The sequence below is a fragment of the Branchiostoma lanceolatum genome, chromosome 16 (genome assembly GCF_035083965.1).
Source record: "Branchiostoma lanceolatum isolate klBraLanc5 chromosome 16, klBraLanc5.hap2, whole genome shotgun sequence".
Taxonomy (NCBI): domain Eukaryota; kingdom Metazoa; phylum Chordata; class Leptocardii; order Amphioxiformes; family Branchiostomatidae; genus Branchiostoma; species Branchiostoma lanceolatum.
Window position 1 is genome coordinate 2450070 of NC_089737.1, and position 13269 is coordinate 2463338.

At 39.6% G+C, this 13269-nt stretch overlaps 1 protein-coding gene across 6 annotated transcripts in view; it reads left to right on the forward strand.

Annotated features, from left to right (window-relative positions):
• Positions 1 to 13269, forward strand: part of LOC136421714 (neuron navigator 2-like) — a 220101-nt gene that overhangs the window by 98796 nt on the left and 108036 nt on the right. For all 6 annotated transcript variants that reach the window (XM_066409211.1, XM_066409207.1, XM_066409208.1 and 3 more), the window contains 2 exons: positions 3694 to 3811; positions 5069 to 5121. In XM_066409211.1, the coding sequence (XP_066265308.1) occupies positions 3694 to 3811; positions 5069 to 5121 (171 nt within the window). The remainder of the gene's footprint in view (positions 1 to 3693; positions 3812 to 5068; positions 5122 to 13269) is intronic.

Consider the following 13269-nt stretch of genomic DNA (forward strand, 5'->3'; position numbering starts at 1 on the left):
TGACTCAAGAAACATTAACACTTGCCTATACTGTATCTGAAATATGTTGTCCTTAGGCAAACTTCTAAAACCATACTGCACTTATTTCTAAGCCAAGGGACAAAGTTTAAGCCCTAACCTTTTATCACCTCCCTGCCGATTAATTATTGTGCATCTAACCTTCCTTTCTGACCTCTTAAACATTTTATCCACGCTTTAACATTTTAGACTCGCTGATCATCTTCCTCTGGTGTCTGGGAAGCCCCCCCATAACTCCACCAACATCAAAGCCAAGTGCGGACCTACCGCTAGACCTGTCAGAAGGCATATCACGTTCACCCATGATCCCTCTAAAGCGGCGGATTTCCTATTCTTCAAAGAGCAGAAAACGTACCTTACACCCGTCAAACTTTGCTCTAAATCCGGGATATTGTGTAAGAGAGTGGAGGTCGGAATAGGGCGCGTGACCCCTGTAAGAAACACCCCCAATTATTACATCAACAAAGTGGTCTCGTTAGCCCGGGGATGTAATACCTACACATAGTTTCCTGACGTTTGGTTGGAGGGCAAAGAGCTGATTAGGAATCAAGCCCGGCGCCAGTTGATTTGTGGCAGCTTTCGGCTTCTGGAAAGAAATCAGGAGCTATCGTGTTGATGGGATCAGCCTGTTACTTTGTACTTCATACTAATTTGGTGCTATAAAAGTTTGTGGATGAAAGTCATCAGACTTACACAGTTATTCTACGGCTTTAGTTGTGTTTTTGTATTTTGTGCAAAGTGGCGTTGAATGGCTGAGTAGCTAGGCTAGCGGGCATTTCTGGCTCAACGTTATGTCCTTGGGAAAGGCACTTTACACAGCTTTCCTCACCCTACCCAGGTGTAAAAATGGGTACCTAACTTCAGGTTGGGTAGGGGAAAGGCGGTTGAAGGAAAGGGTTGGGCTCTGCCTTCCAATACCGTGCCCTAGACACTGTAGACAGTAGATAACAACCCACTGTCCCTACAGCCTGAAAAAGGCTATGAGACTACCTTTACCTTTTTTTACCTTAGTCTATACAATATCAGTAAGTGAATAAGTGTGATATGTATGATTTGAAATTAGCATCACTAAAAAGAAGCACCCAATGGTATAGCCCTTCACCAAGCCTGCAAAGTCTCCTTGCTTGTGATCTTAAGTTTAAGAAGGTGTAAGAAAGGTGACACCTGTCTGACAGTCTGCCATGGTATGTTTGTAATGTCCCATGTCGCATGCCTTCCTGACACTTCACATTGTCATTCCCACATCTTTCACTCCGCCTGACAAAATGCCACCGTGCTGAAAGAGTGATACAATAAAGGAACATGCACTGTAAATAGGGGTGAAGGTTTCTTTCCAGAATTCACAAATTCCAAGCAGCAAAGTTCAAGGATTCTTTTTCTTCATGCCTGAAATCTGTAGATATCTTAATGTTGAAGACGTTAAGTGAAGGATGATATTGACTCTAAATGTTTTCTTTCAATAGAGGCGAGGACTGCAGTTTTGTCATAGAATTTGAAGCTTAAAATTGTCATTTGGGTCTGCCCCTTCTTTCTTTATGGAAGGTTCTAAGGTTGAAACTATTCACAGTGTAAATATCAAATATCTTGCTTTATGGAAGGTTGAAACCTTAAGTGCACATGATATGAATTCCAACACAGTGTATACTTTTTCAAATGCCATTGTCAAATATTGGGAAATGTTCCAAGACAGGTCTAGTTAAAAGGTAAACACACAGAGTAGAGAAGACATTGTGTTCTGCACGTAAACCATGTCTGTTTCTGTGGGACTGGAATGTCAAGGTGACAGGGACTTTAGAGAAAGAATTCAATGACGAAGTTGCAATGACACCTGGTGGAACCACAGGGCTTGAAATACCCTTCAATTTGAAGACGAAAACTCAATTTGCAGGTCATGCAAATGTTACTATCCTAAATAAAAATCTGATTTGAAAAAATAAAACTGTAGACGCTAGGAAAATAAGCTTAGACAATTTTAACTTGAAACTTTTGCAAGTGTAGTCATGCTTTCAAGTACCATGGAGTTATCTACCCAGGATTGAGGAGTTCAATTTTTTTTTTTTTTTCAGAAAATTTACCCGATAAACTTTTTGGCAACTTGCAGTGTTGTATGTATCAGAAGAAAAAAAAGTATTTTAAGCTCTGCAATTTCAATATTATCAATTATAGCTATAGGGAGGAACTGATTAGTCTTTTCAATAATACGAACTTGTCACTGTGTGATGCCTGTCGGGCATGTTATAAGTTTTGTATTTGCAGACGTGTAAGACAGGTTTTTGCCAAGCATTCCAATGTCAGCACCACGTAAGCACTCCCTGACACTTGATTTTGTTCAGGGTGTGGTTAAGTTTGATGGCGCTCCTTGCTGTGCTATTATACCTGTCAAATCTTTCAGTGGGTGGGCATCTCCTGAATTCATTTGAAATAGATTTACAGCTTGATCATAGTGGATTGATTTATTCAATGGTTAGGAACCTTGTTTCCGACCTTGTTTCCAAAATCAGTTCTTTAATTTGCTTTAGGCCCCATAATTAAACAATGTAAATCAAGGTTAAGGCACATAAAATGATACATGGAACATCTCTTATCTTTCTTGTGCATTTAGAAAAAGAATACCACAAGAAGAACACAAATAATGTACATGTATTAACAGTCCATCCTTTTGGATCAGCATCACCTTCGTGAAATATGTGTATTGAGGTTTGAAAGAAAATTAGGTCACATGACACGACCTCAGGTATTGATTGTGACCTTCTATGACCTTGTATCGACCTCCCATTCTGACTCAATTCTGGATTGTCCAAACATTTTCTTACTGGACTAGGGAGGAAAAATGTAGCCTGCATGAAGATAATGATATCCACACCTTGATGATGAAAAAGGTTACAACAATATTGAATATCATATACCCCCCCCCCCACAGGTGCATTGTTGGAACAGTTTTGTACCTGTATGATGTTATCTATTATAAAGGTTACAGATGGGATATGCTAATGTTTTTACCCAGGGTGTGCTAGGTCAGTAATGTGTAGACACATATTTATCATTCAAGGTTTGTATAACAATTTTAGCAGGTAGACAAACTGTTATGCTTGCTTATGGATTTTCTTTGAGGCTTGATAGAATGTTACCATTAAACATTAGTATCACCTGGGGCCTCTACTTGCTTTGAATCTGTCTACGTTTGAATTTGAATTGGACTTTGTCATTCAACTTGTTATAATTTATATACTATCTACTGGCTCCTGGATAAAGGTACTATAGACAGAAAAGATACAACTGCAAGATTTTGATTGCAAAAACAGTGTAAATTGAAGTACTGTAGTGACAATTATGTTACCATCCCAACAATACACACAACACAACAGGAAAACACAAGACAGCACAACAAAATATGACATAATTTCACTCTTCACATGCTATAATCTGATACGCTGTACTCACATCACACTGTATGACAGCAGAAAGTATTGTAGGCAATAGCGCCCTCTTTCTGTTTGCTGTATCACTGCAGTATCAAAAGATAGTGGAAAAAGATATATTCAAAAAGTTAGTTGATGTTACATTTGCTGTCTCTTTTCTCTAAGACAATGTAATATAGACTGTGATTCTTTGCTTATATGTTTTCCATGTATTGTGTGTTATTTTTATTTACCTTCTTGCCTTTCTTCTCGACAGATCTACACAGATTGGGCGAACCACTACCTGGAGAGGGCGGGGCACAAGCGGCTGGTCCGTGACCTTCAGAAGGACATCACTGATGGCGTTCTATTGGCCACCATCATAGAGGTTGTGGGTAAGTAGCTCTTACATTATGGGACCATGACCCCCAACTTCATTGTCAAAACTTCTGTAAATCGCCCAACCTTCGAGCTTCACAGTGGTTTTATTTCATGGTTCATGGAAAATGTTTTTTTTGTGATGTTTTCAATTTAGGATTGAAACAGTTCTGTAGTACAATGGTCACTTATGGGAGACATATTCTCAGTGTCATTAATTTGCAGTGGAGAGGTCACTGAAAACTACAAAAATAAAGCCACTGGGAAAGGTTCAGTGAGTTGACAAGGCTAAATGTAAAGTAAATGTCAGGCCAGAACTGTAGGTCTTTCAAGAGAAAAACTGGCATCGGAAGCTATTTTTATCACACACAAAAAAAAAAGAAGAACCATGTTAAACCCCTGCCAGTCTGACATTGCACAGGTGTTTCATTAACCTTCTGTCACCTAGAATCCAACAGGGACATGCCACCTAACAGCACCTGTCCAATCTGGCCAGTGTTTTTGCAGTTCATTCACAAATCTCTAGGGGGCATTAGTCTGTCAAGAGCCAAAAGCACTTGTCACCATGTTGGCCATAATGGGCCCAGTCTGGTTTGAAAAGCACTTCAGGGAAAAAGGTGAAATGTTTGCATCCAAGCACCATCCTCAGGTTTCTAAAAATTGTGGAAGATCTGATAGATAAACTTTAAGTCCTTTGTATGATGCTTGAGCGACGAACCTTGGGTACCATCCGTGTTACTGTCTGCTTGCTCCTTTACTTGCTTACTCCACGGATGGGGTAGATAAGTACTGTACAGGATAAACTCTCAAGCATAATCTAATGAAGCAGTACACAGGCTAGCAAATCAAAACCACACTAAAAGACTAGCAACCAAATACCAAAACTTTCTTTAAACAAGACCACACAGCAATGACATTGTGGGCCAAGTTGCCTGGCATTTCCTCTAACCTTAAAGAATCATTGCCATATTTATCTAAACCAACTAGTTATTTCCTCCAAGGCCTCATAAAGTAGGTTTTGTCAACAACAAGGGCAAGTCTGTATGTTTTCTTAGAGCTCCTATAAGGCCCTTATGTGGTATGTTGACAAGGAGAGAAACCAAATGAGCCATTAGCAAAGATGAGAACAGATTGATAAACCAAGTTACACCAACCAATCAGAGTTGTCAGGCTTGATAAGTTGATCCCAACTAGCCAATCAGATCACAGCAGGTGCTAGAGGGATGAGAGGAGCAATGTCACTGGCTTATCTGTCTTGATACTGTCTGTTTCAGCCAATGAGAAGATCCAAGACATCAACCCCAAGCCCAAGAGCCAGTCCCAGATGGTAAGTCAACAGATGGATGTGAGGGGGGTTTAGGATTTTATGGCCAAGTCTGGCATGCCAACACAAGTTCAAATACCCAGATAATTGACAGCCGTACAGACAGGCGTTGGCCCCAGGGGATTATTTTTCTCCCATCGAAGATCCAACCAGGGCAAGTGACGCATACCTGCTCCCGACCCTGGTCCTATGATCAAAACGTCTGGTAGATCTCGCTCAATGGGCATTTTTACAGAGAGCAAATATCACTGGTAAGTAACACAAGGGTTACAAGGTTTATTGGGAATGGTTACAAGGTTTATTGGGAATGGGTGGGCTGTGCCAAGCTTGCTAGTTTTGGGAGGGACTAATAGATAAGATACTGTATGTATTATTCTGATGTTTTTCCGATGTCCTGCTATAGAGACGGTACACAGAGATTTAATCCAGTCTTATCTATGTCTCAGTTTAACTGGTTGTTTTTTCCTTATTTGTAGATGTTTGTGTGAAGGCCTGCATCTTTCCTACCACATGTACAGTCTGCAAGCTGTCAAACAGAAAGACAGCTTTATTTAAAGTTTATTTGGATTTGCTACAGCACAGGCTGCCACCATTGCTAGGAAGTTTACCATTCCTGTGGGCACTTGACAGACTGGAATTAGGACGAGGTATTTCTGTGTTTAAACAAGGAACGCTGCTTAGGATCTGGTGTTGAAGAGAGTGTTTCTCTGACACCTCAGTTTCGTGGACGTTCTTCGCTTCTGTGTTTGGTTTGAAGTGCTGCAATCTTGGTGTATAATTGTGAGCAGGTGCCTCGAATAGTGCTGGTGTATCTACATCAATAGGGAGCCGGAATAGGGGGAAATAGGCTCCTTACCAAACAGACATTACTGGGAAGAAGATATGCCCCTCACAGCCAGAGAAGACAAACACAAATATTTGTGGAGAAACTCATCATTTGCAGGGTGTTTTCCCAGTCAACCACAGCTCCGAATCCCCATGCCTCGAATGCCACCTCTTGCCATATATAGCTAGCGCCACACTTTCGGCCAGAGGGCATTGCACAGCAGCTTTCAGTAAATTTGTCCCATTATGTGAGAATTTTCAGGGCAAAAGACTTAACTAACATTCCTCATTTACTTGTAAAATATCAGGTAATGCTGGCTCGTTAAATGTTTTATTAGGCTGTAAAAGTACACTTGTGTATGATCAAGGAAATGGAAACCTCCCTATTCAAATTAGGGGAGCAGTAGATCACCATCGCTTGTCAGAGCATGCTACTTACATAAACTGGACCAGGAAATGAAGTAAAGCACTGTATGGGTGGATTTTGCTGGTAAAACGGTACAGAATATCTCATACCTTCTGTTACCAGACATTAAAGAATTGGAAACAAATGATTTTTTACCTTTCAAACTTTGAAACTTTGAAAAAATAATGTGTTCTTTTCAAACGTTGATAAATTGTTTTCAAACTTTTAATGCATACAGACTTTATAACATTAACACACAAGAAACTTTTTGTTGAAGATTTAAATATGAATTTTGAGAACGAACTTAATTTTGAGGCATGAGAAAGGAGTAGCCACATAAACTTGAGAGAACAAATACTGGCAATAAATGATATTTATTATTGGGTTATGAATTGAAAAATGATAGCCGTGAGATCATACGGGCTTGACCGTCCACTTTGATATGTTTTATATTTAGGAGTGTTAGTATTGAGGTTATGCTACAAGGCCATATCAGTTTTATGACTGAAGAGTTATTTCGTGCCACAGGAGAAAGCTAAGGCTTTAAAAGTTGAAGAGATGTTGTGAAAAACTGTTAGATATTGTTTTTATGACAACTTTCGGGATGGACATTGGAGCATCGTGGGGGGGGGGGGAATAAATCAGTCCTTACTTTAACACTGGATGGCTGTGTTGTCAAATTGACACTAGATCAAGCCTGCTTTCATAATAAACAGTTTCCCCCACCCTGGCCTTCCCCCAGGCAAAGCAGAAAGACATGTGGATTATCGTTCTACAAATATTAATAGTACCAAGAATGATCTGAACTTGCCTTAGAATGTGAATGGGCACTTGACATTACAGATTTTACTACCTGGTTTATCATAGAGATATATGTTAGTGGGGATAAATATGAGGGCCTGCATGCTCTTTTCCATAAGGCGTAGGCAGCCAATTTTTATTTCCCGTAATTCGTAGGGAAAGCCATGTGAGTCACGTAATTCGTAGTGAGGCAACCAAATTTTGTATAATTGCCTTCCTTGATTTTAGCCTAATATGTAGGGGGTTCTTCTGAATTAGCGTAAAGCGTTGTCGGGACCCCCCATGCAGACCCTCAAATATCAGCTTGCTGTGGTAAATATTAGACTCCCTTGCCAGAGGCCACCATCCATCCTTTGACTTTTGATACATTGCTCATGACCTCCAGAAATTATGGCCTCTTCATCATCTTCATTTCAAAACTACAGTGGATCAAATTGTGTTGGGATGTGAGCATGGGTCCATTGTGATGATGGAAAAGAATCCAGAGCTGGTTAGAATCCTGGCGAGGGAACTGATCGGGAGGATTAGATGTGCTTCACACGTGCTGTCATCAATCATAACCGCTGTGAGCAATGGAGGAGGAAAGATGGAGATATATGCACAGGGCAGCCAAGAAATCACCCCACTATCAGTCGTTACCATATTATAATGGCTAAGGGTGGCCCTGTGTGAGTTGGCACCCTTCAATTCTGTTGCCTTTGGCCTTTAGAAAGGGTGTGGTTGTCAGATATACTGCTTGGAGAGGACATAAAGTCAGCAGTTCTATCTGACTGAGCCAAGTTTAGAGACAGACAGTCAGCCAGTGACACATACACAGTGTTCCTCTCCAAGCAGAGGTTGGAGTAGGCGGTTTTGAGTCGTCTGACTTTTAGATTAAAAGAAACGATTGACAGCCTTTCCACTAGATGTTAATTTCCGAGCCACCGTTAAATGGTTAAAATTGGACTCCCTTGGTTTTATAATTGGAATATGATGCACGATATATGTAAAAGTATGATTCAAAAGACGATGCTCACACATGTGACTCACAAGAAAACATATTAAACATAAAAGGATTCGTTCATTATCTATGAAATTCGTTGGTCGCACAACGGTCACAGCCTATAGTGAAAAGGGAGTGTAACTCTGTTTGTTGATAAGTTTCTCTATTTTGAATGTTTCTGGCTAATTAACTGTCTCCCCAGCCTCTCTCTGAGAGTGATTGACAGATCTTTCAGACTGTAGTTATAAAACAAGATGGCCGACCCATCCTTGGCTGACACTGGGGTTACAAGAGGAATGTTTTGTTGTTGTTTGATGGTAGACAGTATTTTCAAAACAAAGAGGGACACCTGTTGGGAGTTAGACAGTAGATGAGCCCAAACCTGAGAGACATCACATTCTGCCATGGCAAGAAAATAAACCATCGATTAGAGCCTGTCTTCAGACTCTTCTAGACATACAAACCAGCCAAATTGGCCTCCATGGGGCTGTTTCCTGTGTTGATTTTATGTTTTGCTGATACTGCAGAAAAAAGGACTTTAAATCCAGTACTGAAGCTGATTCCTAGACATTTGCATTAGCTAAAAGGACAGAGGACATCGCCAGACTTCCAGTGTAAATGTAGTCATGGTCTAGAGATTGGAACAGTTCTTTGGCACGGAAAAGACAATCTCTCTTGTAATTCCCTTCAGCTTACTCATGTTTCACTTTGTAACTAGCTTTTAATTGTCCTGTAAAAACATTCATAACTTGCATGAACTGATATCAGCTGGTGTCAATATACCGTAAGATATTATTGTTACTTTTGCAATATCAATTGAATGTTAGCAAAACTTAACAGTCTTGCAATTTTGAGTTGTTATTTTTTCAATCAAATTCTCATAATAGTAATATGTCTCATTATATGTTCGGGACAAACCAGCCAATTTAGATAAAACTGGTGCATTGGAGTATAGCACATATGTAGTTAATACGAAACAGTATTCTGCAATATGTGTGAGATAGACTTTGGCAAACTGTGATTACTCTGGTCTGGTAAAAGTTAACAGTGTCGGAGGAGTATCACCCAAGGAGGGGGTTAAATCATGAACACCTGTTCACCTGAGGTGAAAAATTACATCTTCAACCTAAGAAGCAGAGAAGTTTATTTAAAGATGTTTATCTTAACACTTAAGCATGATATATAGTCTCTGAGGTTAAGTAAGATTTAATGTAAGTCAGGTAAGATTTAAACATTCTTTCTCTCTTTGACCTGGGAAGTCGTAAAGAGGAAAGGTACGTTTACATGTCAGTCATCATTTTATGAGTCAGGTGTGTTAGATTAAGACGGCAGACAGCAAATTTAGGAAGATTGAGTATACAAGACCTTTGAAGTGATAGGCTACTGCTGGGAGATGAGCAGAAGATACTGTAGGAAGAAAAAGATGAAAGGTCACTCTGTAAAGGTCAAAGCTTTCCTGGCAGGGAGGTAGGAGATGCATGTACAAAGGTAAGGACCTTTCAGTCTGTCCTTCTACCGAAGTCTGTACTTTGTAAGAACTTAATCATGAGCGAACTTTTACAAGGCCAAGGGGAAACTTGTAGATAGAGTTGGCAGGTATGTTAATTGGAGGAAAGAAAGAAAAGCAAGAAAGGAACACATTTTACCTGAACAAAAAGTGTAATGGACTTGGTTCTAATATTTTGGGTGCTGTCTAAGCATTATGTCTAAGTTGATTTATGAAAAGAAATCAACTTTTCCACAATTTCCAGGTTACCTATATACTTTCTTCATTATGCTGTAATTCCTGTAAGTTTGCGTCTGGGAGGAAAACAACATAAATGTACATGATGCTGGTTTATGGAATCTGTTATAAGCGTTTAACAGCTTCATAGCGGTAGCGGCCCCACAACTTAAAATCATAATCATCTGGCAAGGTCTGGCACAACTCTTACATTTTACTGTTTCCAATTAAAAAGGATCATATTTTACATCACAGATGTAGAGACTGCAGCCAAAGATATTGAATCATGTCGAAAAGGTAAAGGTAAAGTAGCCCCATAGCCGTTTTGAGGCCGTAGGGGCAGTTCACTGTGTCTAGGGCACGGTATTGGAAGGTGGAGCCCAGCCCTCTCCTTCCACCGCCTTTTACCTTCCCAGTTTTACACCTGGGTCAAGTGAGGAAAGTTGTGTAAAGTGCCTTTCCTATGGGCACAACATTGGTGGCATGGTCAAGGATTTAAACCCAGGACCTCTTGGTTCTGTGCCAAACACCCTAACCGTTACACCACATGTATCTGATAGTGGTTCTATTTTGATCAACTCGTTATCTGATTAGTGCTAATTCAGATCTAACCAAGTGAAGTTCCACAGAGGATTGTCTGGGTGATTGCTTGGAGTAATTTTCTGGATAAGGGAGACCAGAAGGCAGGCCTAGACTGAGTTAATGAATTAGGAGGTAATCACATTATATTCCCAGGTGGTGGGAATTAGAATAGAATTTCAGGCTGCAGTGTTGGGTTGTGGGTAATACAGGCCATCAGATGTAGCAGTTCATGACTGAGCTGACACTGGTAGGAACAAGACAGAAGACACTTTACTTCAGAAGGTAATGTGGTCACTGATATCTTGGGAGTACTTAGGAGTTTGAAGTCCAACATTTTGATACAGGTTTAAACCTACTGAACAAATCCTGTGATGTTTGTTGCTATGTTGTCACTGCCATCTTGGAAGTCTTTGGAGTTTGAAGGATTCTAAAGTCAGATCTACATGTTAATATAGGTTTATTTTCTTAACATAATCCTGTGATGTTTGTTGCTATATAGTCACTACCATCTTGGAAGTCTTAGGGGTTTGAAGGGTACTAAAATCAGAAGCTAGACCATATGTTGATATAGGTTTATTTTGAACAAAATTTGGTGATGTTTGTTGTTATGTGAGTTGGTTTGTGTTCACTGTTTTGTCCTGTTTGTATAGTGGTAGTTAAGAAGGAAATGTAGCAAACGAAATCTTCTTTTGATTTTATGAAAGGGAGAAACATGCACAAGTTGTCAGATGCATGTACATTGTACACAACACAGTCTCATTTAGAGTTTTCAGCTGATTGTTGTTTTCCAGCATCACACTGATTGGCTATAAACCTAGGTGACCTCGTTAGAGCAATGTCTGATGATAATTTGTTGGAACAATGTCTAATGATATCATGATTACCCCTTTGTGCAAAAAGTCATAGTATTGGAAAATGATGATCTTTTCACTTACTGGTAAAAAGAAGGCAAAGTCACATCAAAAGTCATTCGAATAATATCCTTCCCAGATTTTTTTTGGGGGGGAGGGGATCTTTTCCCCTTCGTTACTGTTGGGGGAGTGCATTTTGTAGCTATAGGCTATAGAAATGAGATATAGATGTTGTCCTTGTATACAAAGTCAAAGGTTTTCAAATGGTATAAATAACTTCCTGGCTATCTTTAGAATGATCTGGGGGCACAAGGGTTATCAGGGTCTCTCTGTACAGCAGCAACCTGACCTTTTTGATGAGTGCTGTCCACTCCATCCCAGAAAGGAGGGACTGTCCATGCAATATGCATGGATAGGGAAAGATTCTACAATATATATACTTTTTTAGACAAGGAAGATCCATCTTGTTTCCATGAATCTTTGGATCATTCTCCTACACGGAATTGAACCCTAGTCATAGAACTAGGAGAAGGATTTGGATAAACCTATTTGATTTTTGTCAAAATTCTTGATGAAGATTTTGGATATTCATGTAAATTCTTGATGCTACACAAGAAAATTGTGACTTAGAAAATGGCCTTCTTCATTCTGAATGACCCATCATTTCATCAGACATGTGACTTGACAGACATGTGACTTGACAGGTTTTAGGCAGCACCAATACGTCAAAGGTGCCACTGCAGTTGTAACAAAGGTTATGTTCCCCCTTTTAATAAAAAGATGGTTGATCCCCAAGTCATTGATTCTTTCCTCTATCACCACAAATTGGGATGACTCCAGGTTGTCTCATGGGGGCGACCAGACTATCTTGTCTCATTATTTTTCCTGGTTGAGCATAATTGGAAGTAAGTGATATATACTCCCATGTGGAAACCATCTTTGATTGGAAGAGTAGAGTTTCCCTTGAAAACTCTTAAATAAAACATTCCTTCATTCTCTTCAAGTTCACAGCAAAAGGCAGGAATTCACTGTTGACAGTTACGTTATGCTGTGGTGATGATAACCATGGAAGTCAAGTTTGAGGGGAGCCAGCTGGAAATTAACCTTACATGCTCTGATTGGTCAGGATAGATCATGTGATTAAGGAAAGATCACATGACTTGTATTCTGTTCATGGCATATCATTTATCGATCTAAGGGATGCTATAGCTTTTATAATACATATAATGTAGGATTGTTTGCAAGACTTCTCGACTCAAGCCAGGGGGAAAAGTGCATCATCATGTCTTACCCATCTTTCAGTGTCACCGAATAGCCTGTACTTGACATACAGGTAGCTTTGATGGTAACCATTAGAAGAGGCATCAGAGTAGGCCAAGACATTCCCATATCCAAGAGGAAAAGATAGTGTTACAGTCCAAATTACAATGTCAAGATAAGTAACATGTCATCTTGGTTGAAGAGTCTAACCTGGTAAATTTTGCAAATAGGAAAAAGAGTTCATGGGGATATATTGTGTTTCACATCAAAGGTTCAAATTGAATATGAAAATTAATGGTGCGAATTCCTTGTCTTCTTTAGCTGCCATAATACCTGGTCAATGTTGCAAGTTGGACCTCCTGGCAAAGATGTGATAGTATAGTACTCTTTGCTTCATTATCATCATCTTTCGTCCGGATTTACCTATATTTGGTTAGTTTATCTTAATTCTGTAAACATTTTTATCAAAGTTTAGCAGTGTTTTTTTTCTAGTGTTTTGACAGTAATTTGTTTATCCAAATTTATCCTGTAAAGCGGGGAGGGGTTGAAAGAACAGGTACAGGTTTCAGTATATACAAGCTAAACTTGTAAATTGCATCTTTGGAAGTTTTGCAGTTGAAAGAAGGTTGTTTGTACCTCTAAGTTAGTGTTACATTTCTTAAACTAAGATGGCACCCAGCCTGTTTCCTTAGCTTGTTCCTAACAGGTGTAAGGGAGAGGT